The following is a 16,283-nucleotide window of genomic DNA, read 5'->3' on the forward strand; positions in this document are numbered from 1 at the left end:
GCCCTATGTGGGACAGGGACTGTTTCCAACCTTACTAACTTGTATCTACCCCAGCTCTTAGAACAGTTCTTGGCACATAGTAAGTGCTTAACAGGTACCATAATTATTATGGTACTAGAAAAATCATACAGTCAGATATAAAATAGTCAATTTCAGATTACTGATCAGATGTTCAGTGCCAAAACTCTGATGACTGATAAATCAATCAAGAAAAGTTTCTACTGGTCACTGTGGTGGATCATTGTCAGAACAGAATTCACTGAGGCCCTCTAAGGCTCAGTCACTTCAATCCCCTCCTCCATCATCCCTGTCAGCTTCTTTGGCTAACACTGCAGGCAGGTTATTAACTTTTATCAAGTCTTTGAGGGCTTTCTTTTCGACTACTGAACCCTGCTTTGTCTTCTTCCTTCTCCTCTTTGTCTACCTTTTTGGCCAGCTTTGATTGTACCCTGACTGGCTATATGTAGTCTGGTCATTCAAAGAGACCAGACTTTGGTCTGGAGGCAGCATGGCCAAGTGAAAGGGTCCATCATCACCCATCTCTTCACTCTCTCAACCCTCCATATGTTTCTTGTGTCCCTTCTCAGCAAACAAAAACTCTTTCCAATCAGCTTCAAGGTTCGCCACCAACTTACTCCATTGACTGTCTTCACCTGCTACTCCTCAGCCTACTCTCTTCATTCTTTCCAAGCCAAACTTCTAACTATATCTCACCCTCAACTCTCCGGCTTGGAACTCCCTCCCCCCCAATCTGCCAGCCCAAAGTCCTCCCCCACATAGTCAAAGGCCCTCTGAAAGCCCACATCCTCCAACCTGTTTTCACTGGTTTAATTCCAAGCATCCCAAATCATAAACACCCATCAACCACTTCTAGCACTTACGTGCTTACTTAAATCCAAAATCAGGACTTGGGTAGACATGCTTCTTCAATTGTATGGATAATTATTTATTGTACTCTCCCAAAAGCTTAGTACAGTGCTCAGCACACAGTAAGCACTCAATAAATATGACTGAATGAATCAATTAAGCACTCAATAAATAACATTGATTGACTGGTTGATTACTCTGTTCCTAAATACTTTTACACCTGTCTTCCCCTTTAGAGTGCAAGCTCCTACAGAATGTATCACTTGCTTGTTTTGTACTTTTCAAGTGCATTGTAGCCTGTGGGTGCTCAATAAATGCCTTCACTACTAATATTACTACTGGGAAGACCATGGGACTGGAAATCATGACAACCAGGTTCTAGTCCTGGCAATGTCCCTGGCCTATGTGACCTTAAGCAAGTCACTTAATCTTTCCGTGTCTCAGTTTCCTTTTCTCCCTTCCTCTTAGATTGAGGATACTATGTGAAAGAGGAAATATGGGACTATTTCTAATTTGATTATTATTTATCTACCCCATCATTAGCAGAGAGCCTTGGCACATAAGAAGCATTTAACAAATTCCTCAATTATTTCCACTATGTTTGTTGAAATTGTCAGAATCCAGTCAGGGATGAAAAAAAATGTGTGGGGGGCTCAGGTGGAGGGGATGGAGAGGAAGAAGGTGAAGAGATCAGGATTCAGTCAGTTAAAAACCCCTTCCCTTTACCAAAGCCTGATGAACACCAATAGGGCAGTGTAAAGGCAGGTAGCTGGAAGTGTGATGGCTATTTTCCTATTCAGAAAACAAACTGCTCAGAAAGATGATGAAATTAGGACAGAAGGGAGAGTTATGGGGAGAAAGGAGAAAAATCAGGGCTGGCCCTAAATAAAGCCTGTTTCCCTTCCTGCCCTGCCCCTGTAGAAAGCAAATGAGGTTTTCTACAATGAATGGTCGGCTGGGTTGGCTTACATTTTTAGATTCTTCTTCATTTTGACATTTGTTGTCCTGAATTTGATTTGCAGGACCTGAATAACAGACTCCAAGAGAGAGATAAGTTACTTTCTCTTATTCCTCTGATTAACCAATAGTGTTTATTGAGCCCTTATTCTATGCAAAGCACTTTTCTCAGTGCTTGGGAAAGTATGATAGAGTTGTAGACATAATCCCTACCTCAGGGATCTTACAATCTAGTGGGGTAGACAGATACTGTCAAAAATTACAAGAATGAGGAAACAATACAGACATATATATATATATATGTATATATATATATACATGTATTTTATGTATATTATATACATGTATGTATATATATATATATATGTGTGTGTGTGCGCGCTGCAGGGTGGGAGCACTCAGGTGCTTAGGTGCCATGGAAGTTGGAGAGGAGGAGCTCCAGAGATGAGAGGTTAATCAGGGAAAAGTCCCTTGGAGAAATGATTTCACAAGATAGGGCTTCAAAGATAGGGAGAGCAGGGGGCTGCCAGATGTGAAAGGGGATATGGAAGCATGGACACACATTCCATACCCAAAGTCTAAACCCAGAGGGAGAATGGACTTCTCTACTGGCCTCCGGGGCCCCCCAGAGCACCATTCCAATGCTCTAATCTTATCCATACTAGCTCTTGGTTTCGGTATGTTTTTGCATTCAAACTTGGATGAACACAAATCACGTAACCTATTGGAAAGAGCACAGGCCTGGGAGTCAGAAGACCTGGATTCTACTCCAGGCTCCAACACTTGCCTGCTTTTGTGACCTTGGGCAAGTCATTTGACTTTTCTGGGTCTCAGTTTCCTCCTCTGTAAAATAGGAATAAGAGTTTCCCACACCTATTTTCTTCCATGTTTCATTTTCATGAAAATTCCAGTGAACAGTAAATTACAATGAAGAAAATACAAAGAGAATATATGTGAAAATCAGATCCGTTAACCTAGCAACTTTGTTAGCGACTCTAGAAAGTATTTTGATGGAGAAAGGACTGAAGTAAATAGTGACAGTCATCGCCTGGGATTCATTTCCTCCACTCTAACCCTGCCTTCCATCAGCCTGGATTAAATTGGGCATGGTAATGATCTTCAGAATCCCCATTCTTCTCTGAAAATTTTCATTAAGTTGACTCTATGACTGCTCAATCTTTTCAGGGTCCTTTATTCATTTTATCCACTTGCGAGTACTAGTGATTAACTTTTTCATCTAAAAGTGCAACTAAGTAAGGCCATAAAAACAAGAAGTTTATGGGTGAGTGAAATGCATTTAAGCTTCATAAAAAGAACATGTACCACATGACTGCTGGAAAATGCTTATTATTGCTTTTATATTGAGAAATAGAAATTGGAGTAAGATAAATGGAAGATTCTTAACATGAAAAGGGGGATCAATAGAAATCAATCAATCAATGACATTTATCTTGTGCAGAGGACTGTACTAAGTGCTTGGGAGAATTCAATAAGGTAGATCGACACGATCCCTGCCCACAAGGGGTTTGTAGATGAGAAAGGCTGGGGTAGGTTAGAATAGTGATGATGTGAAAGAGGATGAAATAAATTGGTTAGAATCTAAATAGGTGCATAGTATAGGTTCTATCCCTGCCACTGGCCTGCGTTGTGACTTTGGGAAAGTCACTTAAACTTTCTCTCTGGGCTTCAATTTCCTCATCAGGAAAATGGGGATTCCTAGCACTCTTCCTTGGTCTCTTTTGCTGGATACTCTTCTGTCTCTTACCCCCAAATGTGGGCTCTGTTCTGGCTCTCCACTCCTCCCCAACCCCACACTCACACTCTTCCCTTTCATTCATTCAATCACATTTATAGAGCTCTTACTGTGTGCAGAACACTGTACTAAGCGCTTCGAAAGTACAATACAGAAATAAAGAGACACAATTCCTGCCCAAAACGGGCTCACAGTTTAGAAGGGCGGGGAAACAAACATCAATACAAGTAGGGGACCCTAACTGTATTTGTGACATGATTGTATTTGTGACTCAATGAACTGGTATTTTTTGTCCTAAAGTTTAGGACTAATCTTTTCACTTTACACTCATTCTTTCTGGAGAGCAGTAGAATTAGAAGTAATAGCTCCTTCATCCTAGAGCCAGAATAAGGAGCTAGGCTGTGAGTAGCAGGGGCTGGGTGTCACTATTACAGCGTGGCTCAGTGGAAAGAGCATGGGCTTTGGAGTCAGGGGTCATGAGTTCGAATCCCAGCTCTGCCACTTGTCAGCTGTGTGACTGTGGGCAAGTCACTTAACTTCTCTGTGCCTCAGTTACCTCATCTGTAAAATGGGGATTAAGACTGTGAGCCCCACGTGGGACAACCTGATTCCCCTGTGTCTACCCCAGCGCTTAGAACAGTGCTCTGCACATAGTAAGCGCTTAACAAATACCAACATTATTATTACTATTACATCTTTCTCCTTCTTGTCTTGCTAGCTGTCCTATGTGTCTTGGATAAGATGCTGGCAGTATAAGGAGGGATTGACAAAAGGCAAGAGAGAACCAGTTGGTAAAGAGGAGTTCTTCTCTTACTTGGGTGAGACTGGAAGCCACTGTACGTTTGACCATTATATGAACCTGACATCATCATATTTAAGTCAAAAGAAGAGGATTCTTGTTGCTTATAAAGTTAGATTTAAAAGGTGGCATTGGGGAAATTGAGGGATAATAATGATGGTATTTGTTAAGTGCTTACTATATGTCAAGCACTGTTCTAAGAGCTGGGGTGGATACAGGGTATTCAGGATGTCCCACGTGGGGCTCATACTTTTAATCCCCATTTTAAAGATGAGGTAACTGAGGCACAGAGAAGTTAAGTGACTTGCCCAAAGTCACACAGCTGGCAAGCAGCAGTGCCAGGATTAGGACCCATGTCTTCTGACTCCCAAGCCCGTGCTCTTTCCACTAAGCCACACTGCTTCTCTGAGGGACCTGGGGAAAAGGGAAATGGAGATTGGGAGAGGGAGAGCTCAGCATAGAGTCTGTAAGAGAGCAATAAATATTAAGGATTAGAGGAATTCTGTGTCAGTGAGGACAGACGAAAAGGGAGGTGAGGGATCCAAGAAATACTCTGCAGGAAAAGTGAGAATGAGAGACAGTAGTTAAAGATAATTCTAAGGTTACTAAGACCTATGGGGCTGGTAAGAAATTTGAAGTAAGACTAGAAAATATAGATCTGGTAATCTTTAGCTGGAATTTCTAAGGAAACGGTTCAAGTGTCACCATGAAGAAGGCATACATATTGGCTTTTGGACGAATAAGTCAAATATACATATTTAAGTTATCCTTTGTAGTCCTAGACCACAATAGGCATTGAATGAGGAGGATAAACCAAAATTGTTGGCAATTCTATTAATGAAACTGATGTAACCTCACCTTGAATACTCTATCCAGATTTAATAACTTCATAACCCAGGGGAAGTACAAGCACCGGAAAAAAAATAAAGTTACAATAAAGGCAAAGAAAATCATTTGAGCCAGAAGATAGAGGAGAAGGGAGATGGTGACCTCAGAAAGCGAGAGTAGACAAGTGATTTTGGAAAGAAATCGCACAGCTGAGGTGCCCTAAGTAACAGAAAGCACTGAACTTCATAGTTGTAGATACAAACAGTCCTATTTCCACTCACCCAGGAGAAAGTATTTTATAAAGAACAGTCCAAGGCAGAGTACTTTACAAACCATAATGCAAAATGAATTTTTGATGCCAGTCTTACTTAAACTTTGGGAATTTAGATGGAACAGAATTACTACCTTAGTCAAAATTACTGAAACAAAAATCCCAACAGAATTAAACTAAAGGTTTGATGGTTTGTAAGAACAGCATCAGCTTAGTTCATCAGAGAGTGCTGGAAAATTACTGCTCAAGAATTACACCCAACCATATGCTAATCACCAGTGAGGTCAGGAAGAAATGAATGAATATCCAGGATGGTATAGAGTGCATAATTGGCCAGGTGGAGTGTGGAGAATTTTCCTATGAAGGGTCTAGGGGACAAAAAATAGTCCTTGGGCTATGTACAACCTGCCACCTGGATCATTCCAGCCCCCTATTACATGCATCAAAAGTGGGTGGCAGGGCCAGCATCTCTGACCAGCTCTGGGGCTCCGGTAGGTGGGAGGTCCTGAGATAGAGGGGCTGGGTAGTAGCTGAAATGGTCAGAAGATTTCCACTACATCCCTTCCCTCCCAGCCCCCCACCCCAGCCAGGCCATAGGATAGGGACCAGTCAACATCTTGTCTCTCCGGTGTGCACTAAGACTCCCTAAGTGGTCCTCCAACTGAAATAATGCCCCACTCTCTGACCTTTACTTAGTATAATGTCAGAGACAATGGATTAGTCTAGTTGATAGCCTGGCGTGTGTGCGGACAGGATCCAATGGCTATGTGTATGTGTACACACATCTTCATACATTTGTATATACACAACTTCTAAAAAGGGCAAAAATGTTTATAAGATTATAGATACCAAAGTATATTTTCCAATAATACTATAATTTCTGAAACTGTATCCCTGGGAATTTTCTACTTCAACATAAGTCCAGAACCTTGGGGAGTGGATGTTTCCCTCCCTAACTCCTGCTGTTAAAAAAGAAGCCATCAGGTTTGAACTTCCCAAACAACTCCATCGCCTGTATCATTGCTCTACCACTCCCTCTTCCTCCTCCTGCTACTCCTTAGAAAAGCTGTGTGGCCTAGTGGGAAGAGCACGTGCCTGGAATCCAGAGGACCTGGATTCTATGTGGCCTAGTGGGAAGAGCACGTGCCTGGAATCCAGAGGACCTGGGTTCTATTTCTGGATCTGCCACATATCTGCTGTGTGACCCTGGGTGATCACAACTTCTCTGGACCTCAGTCGCCTCATTTGTAAAATGGGGATTAAGACTGTGAGCCCTATATGGACAGGACTTGGCACAAAGTAAAGTTAACAAATACCACTTTAAAAAAAAACATAAAAGGAGTCTCTCAAGAGGAACTCTCCAATCTCTTCTCTAAATTTACCTCTCTACCTGTACTTCAGTCATTACCCATTTTCACCAGCTTAAAATACTTGTTTCCTCCTTCCTTCTCCCCTCCCTTACTGCTATCTTCAACCTCTCACATTTTGATGACTTCTTCCTCTCTGATTTCAAGCACTTTACAGCCACTCCAATATTAAAACAGCCTTCTCTGGAGCCCATTGCACCTTTCACCTCCATCTCACCATTCCTAACCCTGTCCAAACTCTTCAAATGGGTTGTATAAACCTGCTGCCTTCAATTCTCAACCGAATTCTCCTCTTAACCCACTTTAATTTGGGTTTCACCCCCATTACACCATGAGACCAGACTCACCTAGGTCACGAAGTACCTCCTCACAGTTAAATTTAATGGGCTCCTGTCCTAATCCTTCTTGACATGGGACACTGAACTATTCCTATCTCCCTGGAATGCTATTACAGTACTCACCTGATTCTTCTATTTGTCTGATCAGTCCTTCTCAGTCTCATCCACTGACCCTTCTCCATCACGAAGGTGCTGTTCTGGGTTCTATACTCTGCTCACTCAAAACTCACTCTCTCTGAGAACCGTCTTACATGCTTTCAGCTATCATTTCTTTACAATCAAATCTTCCTCACTAGCCCAGACCTCCTTCCTGCTATATAATCTCACATTTCCTCTTGCCTCCAGAACCCCACATCCTGGAGGTGCCACTTGTATACTCTTTCCCCATGCTTAGTGCAGTCCTCTGCACACAGTAAGTGCTTAATAACTACTATTACTTCTACTACAAATTACCTACCCACTGACCTTTTCATCTTCCCTTCTAAATCTACTCCTGTCCCATCTCTGATAATAACACCCTCATGTTCCCTGCTGCAGGAACACACTAATTGGGGATCATCCTCAACTCCTCACTGTCTTTTAGATCACACATTTAATTAATTACTAATAACACCAGTTCTTCCTTCACAATAGAAAAGCAGCATGGCCTAGTATATAGAGTACGGGCCTAGAAGTTAGAAGAACATGGGGTCTAATCCTGGCTCTGACACTTGTCTGCTTTGTGACCTTAGGCAAGTCACTTTACTTCTCTGTGCCTCAGTTATCTCATCTGCTAAATGGGGATTAAGACTGTGAGCCTTATGTGGATCATGGACTGCGTTCAACCTGATTAACTCATACCTACCCCAGCACTTAGTAAGTGCCTGGCACATGGTAAGAGTTTAACAAATACCATTAAAAATAACAACAATAAAAAAACAAAAAAACAAAAAAATTCCCATGTCTGCAGTCTCCTCTCTGCCCATACAGACATCATTCTGATTCAAGCTCTCATCATATCATGATTAAACTACTTCAGCTGCCTTCTCACCAGTTTCCTAGACTTCACCTTCTGCCCTCCTTCAGTCTATGTTATAAGACTATTAAAATAATAATAAGAAGAATTGTAGTATTTGTTAAACACTTAAGATGTGTCCAACACTGTTCTAAGTGCTGGGGTAGATAAAAGTTAAACACATCAGACATAGTCCTTGATTTACTTAGGGCTCACAGTGTAAGTAGGAGGGAGAACAGGAATTGAATCCCCATTTTACAGATAAGGAAACTGAGGCATAGAGAATTAAAGTGACTTGCCCAAGGTCTCACACAGCAAGCAAATGCCAGACCCAGGTGCTCTGACTCCCAGGCCCCTGATCTTTCAACCAGGCTATGGTGCTCCTACAAGCTCTGCACAGCTTCTCTGATATCCAACGGAACACCAAACTCCCCATCTAAAAAGCCCTACTAAAACCATCTCTCCTCCAAGAGGCCTTCCCTCACTCCGTCCTCTGTTTACCCTCTCTTTTGTGTTGCTTATTTACTGGGGTTCTGTAACCCATTAGCACCTTGAGATCTCCCCCATCCCAACCTCACAGGGTAGGGATCATGTCTACCTACTCTACAGAAGTGTGTTCTCGCAAATGTTAAGTACAGTGCTCTGCACCCAGTAGTGCTCAATAAATATCACTGCTTGAGACAGATAAATAGGGGAGAAGAGGAAAGTGTTGCAGAGACAGTAAGAGGAGCAGAAGTCAGAGAGGAGACAGGGCTGGGACCACTGGGTGAAAGCTAAGGTTCTGCTGGGACTCAATATTTCAAATTTATGTTTCCATGTATGGTGTAGAGAACTCTGAGGAAAAATGCCATGGAAATCTAACTTAAAAAAACTTTTTATAAAAGACAAACTTTCCATCTGGAGCAATATCATCACACCCAGTTTTTCTTGTGTACTTCACAACCATATGCTAGAAAAGTTCCCAAATTTTCATGCATAAAAGTTTTGGAGTGCTTTTCAATCTATGGAAAAGATATACATGGAATACTTACTTTTGTTCATAATTAAGCGGGTTGAAGAATTCACTTGTGATTCTGTTTGCATACAGAGAGCAGCCCGTCATTGAGCACAACCCTAAAATATACCAGAACCAGTATTACTATAGTTCAGCTTTCTATCCATATGAATCTATACTTGTAATTTTCAGTTTACCTGAAAGAATGAATACAATTCCAGCCAAGCCTGCAATTTTAGCCTTAGACTTCTCTGAGCCTCCAACCTTCGTACACTTCATTCCAAACAATGCAAATATGGAACCAAAAAAGCCCAGGCAGACAGCAGCAATCATGAGTCCTCTACATGCCTGGATGTAACCTGAAATTACAATATATATCATCTCCATTAGAAGAAGCTTTTGGTTGTTTTGGCTAAATGTTTATTTTATAATGCCACTTCCGATTTCAACATATAATTCTGAACAATTACCATGTCTGCCTGCTGAAACAGTAATTATAGTTAAAACTTGGACAACTATCCTATAATGGGGCCATGCAAACTATAAACTTTCACCATCTATCCTCTAATTCCTCACTCTTACAAGGTTAAAAATACACAATTTTCAAATTTTCTGACATCTGGAACTTTTTTCCAATCACAAGATTAGTGGTTCACACAACCCTGAATATAGGTCCATTCTATTTACAACAAACAAACAAACACACAATATCTGCAAGTGGAATGAAGTCTTTCAACATTCTTGTTTTCAAAGAACTGTATAACCCAAGAATCTTTTAGAACTCTCCAAACCTTTTAATTTTCCCTCCGAGATCAGAGACGGACTAATAGTTGAAACCTGGTTCCAAATTAGTGTTTGAGTCAACTTACTCGTGCTTTGAATACTTGTCCACAGTTCATATTTCCAGTCTCAAACTGGGGAAGTTTTACTAGCTCTGTCATAAAACCACCTCAAGAAGTCTTTAGAGCTGAAGCTGCCATAAGGAAACTTGGTGTATCTTTATGGGGTCAAGCTCTGGAGCCAACAGTTAATTCGATAAAATTCTACCTTATAATAAAGAGTTCGGGACCTAACAAATAATTGCCACAATTCCAGGGAAATGGCAGAAAGAACTTGGAGTTAAAAAGAACTGCATTCTCTACACAAAAACAGCCAAAAAAAGATCATCTTCCAAACCTACCCGAGAGCTTGCCATATAACAATTGCCACAGTGTTCACATAGTAAGTGCTTAGTAAATACCACAGTAGTAATCACAATGAAGGTATTTTAAACAAGATAGCATCGAGTCATTTTGGTCCCAGGATTTGTCTAGCACTGTCAGTGCCACTGGTGTCAAACTGAGCCAGCTTCATTCTTAACTTGGGGGTTAAGAGAATCCATGCAACTAAGGGAATCTCTTTCCAGTTCCCTGACTAGTCAAATTGACGGAAAGGAGCCCGGGGAGGGACACGCGAGTCCTGCCAGGTAGGGTCCACAGTGCAAAGCTTCTTAACTAAATGAGGCAGAACTCCTGCCCCTGCCCTCACGACCGCTGCACCTGTCAAAGGGAAATGGTTTGACTTTAGATGATGGTCCTGTGTCTTTTCTGTGCTTTTGACTACAAACTGCTAAAAGAGGGAAAAAAACTGCACTATAAAAATTTCTGAAATAATTTTCTCAAATGAAATCGTGATAGTAAAATTGTCCATTTTTCAGAGTTTTTGCATTTAAGTTGGTACTCTAAGAACCACTGAGTAGACTTTTCGGAAATACCATCCACACCAACCCTTCCATGACTCAGGCTTTAAGCAAGCATCAATAGCCCATTCATTAGTTATATTTTGCAATGTGGAAATTTGTAAACTTGCTTCTAACAATTCTTGAGGGACAAACTTGTTTCTGGTAATACCTTCTAGTGAAATAGTAGTCAAAAACCTAGTCAAGGAGGCCATTATTTCTGACAGGTCCAATTTACTGGCATTGCTAATAGCTAATTAACACATTAAGGTGCTGAAGCATGAACATATATTTACCCAGAGGTTCTCTAAAATGTAATTTATTGCTAGATCTCCTAGGAGAAATGAAAAACTTCCCACTAACAAAAATAAATGGCATATGCTTAAAGCAACATGGCTGAGGCTGATTCTAACTGAGGGTCAGATGGCACTTTAAATAATAGAAGTTGATGAGGCAATTGGAAATCATAAACTCATTCAACCAGAAAATTCTTGAAAATGATAAAAGGGCCACAACTTGATTATCAGGCAATCCTGTTGGAGGACAGTAAGTGCTCAATACATACCACTGATGATGATTCAAATTTTAGTGTCAAGTAAACATAACTCAAATCATAGAGTGTTCTCAATTGTAAAGTGGTCAGTTTACAAAGGAAAAAAGCCAGATATTTAGCCTGCACCAAATTTGAGGTCCATGTGATTGCCAGAATAAAGCTATTTTTTTTTCCTTAGACAAAATGTAACTTTCTGCTCACAACCCTTGAGAAGGGTTACAAGCCTAACAGTTTAAAAGTAATTCAAGGAAAGGGGAGAGTTGAGAGTCACGTATTCTGGATTCTATTCTTGCCTGGGGAATAGTCACTCAGTCTTTCTGTTACCTCTATCTGTAAAATGGGGGTGGGGGGAGAATATCAGTAATCAGTCTGGTGTGATGTCCTACATTACTGTATTGCTTCTATACCTTAAATAGTAAGAAAAAAATCAATCTTATGAGGACATGGGAAAACAAAAGTAGTTGAAGTTATCAAAGAGAATCTTGGGGAGAAAATACATGCTAATTATCCACATGGTAGCAGCCTTATTTATTGGTTTCTAACAAGTTTCTGTGTCATTATAATGGATTTTTCTTTTGTATTTCTATTGTGAAACTTAGTAAATGGATATGTGGTTATCCTAAACTTTTAACAACTAAACAAATTCAGTGAAGCCATAAAGAGAATCACGCAGTTATCTTATTTTGAAACTAAATTTCTGTTACAAAAAGGCTTATAGAGTAACAGGAAGACTGCATATTGAAACAGGGCTGTTAAAAATTTACTCATACAGTTCATAATTTGGATTTGGCTGAACCAAATACAATTCTAAACAACCTATTACTAAATTTTGTTATCAATTGTTTTGGGTGATTTATTTGAATGCTTTAAAAGAAAAACTAGTTCCACTATAAAAAAAAGTTTCCACAAAGTATCTAGATAAAGTGGGAAAATTAGGATACTCTCTGGTGTAATAGTCAATCCAAACAATTAAGAGCCAAAACATGAACTTCTTATTCATTTTTTTTTCTTGAATTTGTGGGCTAAATGATTTAACCTACCACTTCCCTTTGCCTAGGAAGACAAAGAGTTTCAATGTCAGATCAATTAATTAATGAGACTTGACCAGAAAAATAGTGTGGAAATTGGTATTTCCAGAATCTAAACTCAATATGTGTCTAATAATTTAAGAGCTGCCTTAATAATGAAAAATAAACAAAAGTTAAAAACTCAGCAGAACCATTAAATTGTGCACATACATATGTTCAAATAGGTTTTTTCTGGTTCTCCCATTTAGGAATGTTTCCCCCCATCTGTCTTACAATTCTGTTGTACTTCCAAGTGATGAGTACTGTGTTCAGTGGGCATTCAATAAATACCAGTCCTATTATCAATCAGTATTATTTATTGAGAGCCTGATGCATACAGGGCATGGTACTAAGCACTTGGCTTAATGACAAATTTGTGGTATTTGTTAAGGGCTTATTATGTGCCAAGCACTGTATTAAGCCCTGGGGTAGATACAAGATAATCAGGTGGGACACAGTCTCTGTCCCGGAGAACAACGGAAGACATGGTATCTGGCCCACAAGGATTTCACAATCTAGTTTAGCCACCTTTCCTCTCAGTCAGTCAATGGTATTTTTGAGGACTTTGTGCAGAGCATTGTACTAAGCACTCGGAAGAGTACAATACAACAGAGTTGCTAGAGACGTTCCCTGTCCACAATATGATTTTTTCTACTGCTGCTGCTCTTTCTGCCAGAGTCTCCAGTGCCAGGAATAGGCTGGATTTCTGTCCTTCAGAAGTTAACCAGGTCTGGAACCGCATCAATCTCTACCTATGTTTTATCAGTGATCTCAGCTTTTCCTGTAAACGTTGGCTAGATATTACCTGGGATTGAGAGATTTTAATGCCCATATTCACTACCTTTCTCACCCACGAAGGATTCCAGTGTAATGGAGACTCTGTTAGAAGGCGCTCCTCAACTAGAATTTAAACTTGGTTCTTTACACTTGAGACACCATTTGAAACCACGAGATGAAAAGCAAGGTTCAGTATTCTAATTGCTCATCAATACCCTGGCCTTTGCTCTTGTTCTTTTCCTCCTGTCAACCTTCCTTACTCATCCCCCTCTTCTCTACCCCACTGATTTTTTTTAAAAGGAAACTCACACGGTGTTGGTATGATAACATGCTAATAAGACAATTAGAAGCCATACCATAAGGAAGCTCTTGGGCCAGTGACTGTAAAAACCACATTCTTCAATGGAAAACCCACAGAAACAAGAACCTAACCTTTCACATCTTCTACCGGGGTGTATAGATACAAAAGTTTGGAGAACAAACCGTTCCCAAAAACATTTATGATAACATTCAAGTCATCATCCCTTTTAAAACAATGCTTGTATTTCCTTTTTGCTATGACCCTTCCAAACACGACATTGAGCAACAGTTTGCTTTTCTAGGCAAGCAATTATACACCACAGCAAAATCTTGTCCCTGCTATTTATCCAGCTATGTAAATAAAAACTGGAAGTGATGTAATGAAAAAAAGAAAAAACCTTTAAAAAAATCCCTCAAAAATAATGCGAAAGATTCCTCAAGTTACAGCAGGGATCTGGACGCATGCAAGAAAATGCCTCGTCTTTCCTTTCAAATTCTAAAATAGAAACCCATCTTCTGATTCAAGTCCATTGTTCTCTTCGAAACTAAACAAAGCCTGTGTTATAGGTTCACACCTAACTGCTTGCAGATTTTCTGAAGCGCTACATATGAGAAGGAATTACATCCTACAAATAGTATCTGGGATTGTAGGCGAACAAAGAACTATTACGAAAGGATATTGACACCCAAGGGAGAGGGCTCTTCGTTTCAGGCCACTAGAATAGGAAAGGTTATGGTGATATATCGGTAGAAAAATGGGATAAGAGCGCTCTTTTTCTGCCAAACTGTTATGCCGCGCTGAGTCCTCAAAAGCAACTCGACGGCGAAGGGCCACGGGAGGAAATCGGCCGCCAATGCCCAGCCTCATTCCCTCGCCACTCTACACTGCACCTAAAAACTCTTTGTCCTGCTTTTATGAATTTAAACTACCTTATGACCGCTCCGCACCATAAATACCTAAATAAAATCGGATTTTCAAAAAGACCTGTAGAGGGAAAGGGGCGAGTTCGAAAGATTTCCGTTTAAAACGGGGGCTCAATATTTTGGAAGCAGAAAAGCGGCCTCAGGGGCTTAAAAGGAACAGGTGTCACCGATGCCTCTGCAACAGTCCAGGTTCGGCTCGTTTTTTCGTCTACGAATTCTCTCTCGGAGACGGATAGATAGGAGGATGGGTGGATCTGCCGGGCCCGCTTCGAGAGGGAATTCATGTCCCTCTCTCGGGGGTTTCCAATCCCGGCTCCGCCACTTGTCTGCTCTGTGACCTTGAGCCAGTCACTTCACTTCTCTTTGCCTCAGTTCCCTCATCTGTAAAATGGGGATTGAAACTGTGAGCCCCATGGGGGGCAGGGGCTGGGTCCGCCCTGATTGCCCCGTCTGTAGCCCAGGGCTTAGAGCAGTGTTGGGCACATAGTACGCGCGCTTAACGAATACAGTCGTTATTCCATCTTACAACCTGCGGGGAACGGGCTCGGCCTCTCACTTTGACCGGTTGAGTCTCTGGAGCACAACTGACGACCCGGGGCCAGGGTGGCCAGGGGGAAGGGGCAGCGAGGGATGGGGGAAGGGGTGGCATGGGGAAGAGGAGAATGGGGGGGAAGACGAGGTTTGGGGAAGAGGGCAAATGGGGGGAAGGGGTGGCATGGGAAGGGGAAAATGGGGGGGAGAGGAGGGATGGGGAAAGGGGGCAGATGGGGGAAAGAGGAGGGATGGGGAAAGGGGCGAATGGGGGGAAGAGGTGGCATGGGGAAGGGGAGAATGGGGGGAAGAGGAGGGATAGGGAAGGGGGTCAGAAGGGGGGAAAGAGGAGGGATGGGGAAGAGGGCAGGATGGGGGAAGGGGAGAATTGGGGGCGAAGACGAGGGTTGGGGGAAGAGGAGGGAAGGGGAAGGGGAGAATGGGGGCAGAGGAGGGATGGGGAAGGGGATGAACGGGGAAAGAGGAGGGATGGGGAAGGGGGTGAGAAGGGGGGAAAGAGGAGGGATGGGGAAGAGGGCAGGATGGGGAAGAGGGCAGGATGGGGGAAGAGGAGAATTGGGGGCGAAGACGAGGGTTGGAGGAAGAGGAGGGAAGGGGAAAGGGGAGAATGGGGGAAGAGGAGGGATGGGGAAGGGGATGAACGGGGGAAGAGGAGAGATGGGGAAGGAGGCGAATGGGGAAGGGGTGGCATGGGGAAGGGGAGAATGGGGGGAAGAGGAGGGATGAGGAAGGAGACGGGATGGGGGAAGGGGTGGCATGGGGAGGAGGTGAACGGGGGGAAGAGAAGAATGAAGGAAGGGGAGGGATGGGGAAGGGGGCGGATGGGGGGAAGAGGAGGGATGGGGGAAGGATAGGAGAAGGGGAAGGTGAGGGGTGCGGAATGGGGGATAGGAAAGCTTGGAGAGGGAGGCGGGATGGAGAGAAGCGGAGGCATGGGGAGAGGTGCGGGATGGGGGAAGGACAGTTGCGGGCAGGGGGCGGGATGGGGGGGGGGGAAGGGAGGCTCGGAGAGAGAGGCGGGATGGGGAGCGAAGGGTAGCACGGGGGGGCGGCCGGAGGGGCCGGGGGGGCCTCCAAGGTCGGGCCCCCGCCGCCTCTCCCGCGGAGGCGGGCTGCTCCCGGGGCCGCCCCCCACACCGCCCCTCGGCTCCGGCCCCAGGCCGGGCCCCGACTGCGCGGATCCCCCAGGCTCCGGCGCCCCGCCCGGACCCCCAGCCCGACCCAC

The 16,283-nt window shown here is 42.9% G+C and overlaps 1 protein-coding gene across 8 annotated transcripts in view; it reads right to left on the reverse strand.

Moving 5' to 3' along the window:
* Positions 1 to 16,283, reverse strand: part of CLDN10 (claudin 10) — a 143,890-nt gene that overhangs the window by 11,891 nt on the left and 115,716 nt on the right. For all 8 annotated transcript variants that reach the window (XM_029073371.2, XM_029073372.2, XM_029073369.1 and 5 more), the window contains 2 exons: positions 9,366 to 9,527; positions 9,206 to 9,287 (listed from right to left, as the gene is read on the reverse strand). In XM_029073371.2, the coding sequence (XP_028929204.1) occupies positions 9,206 to 9,287; positions 9,366 to 9,527 (244 nt within the window). The remainder of the gene's footprint in view (positions 1 to 9,205; positions 9,288 to 9,365; positions 9,528 to 16,283) is intronic.

The sequence above is a fragment of the Ornithorhynchus anatinus genome, chromosome 10, assembly GCF_004115215.2.
Source record: "Ornithorhynchus anatinus isolate Pmale09 chromosome 10, mOrnAna1.pri.v4, whole genome shotgun sequence".
Taxonomy (NCBI): Eukaryota; Metazoa; Chordata; class Mammalia; order Monotremata; family Ornithorhynchidae; genus Ornithorhynchus; species Ornithorhynchus anatinus.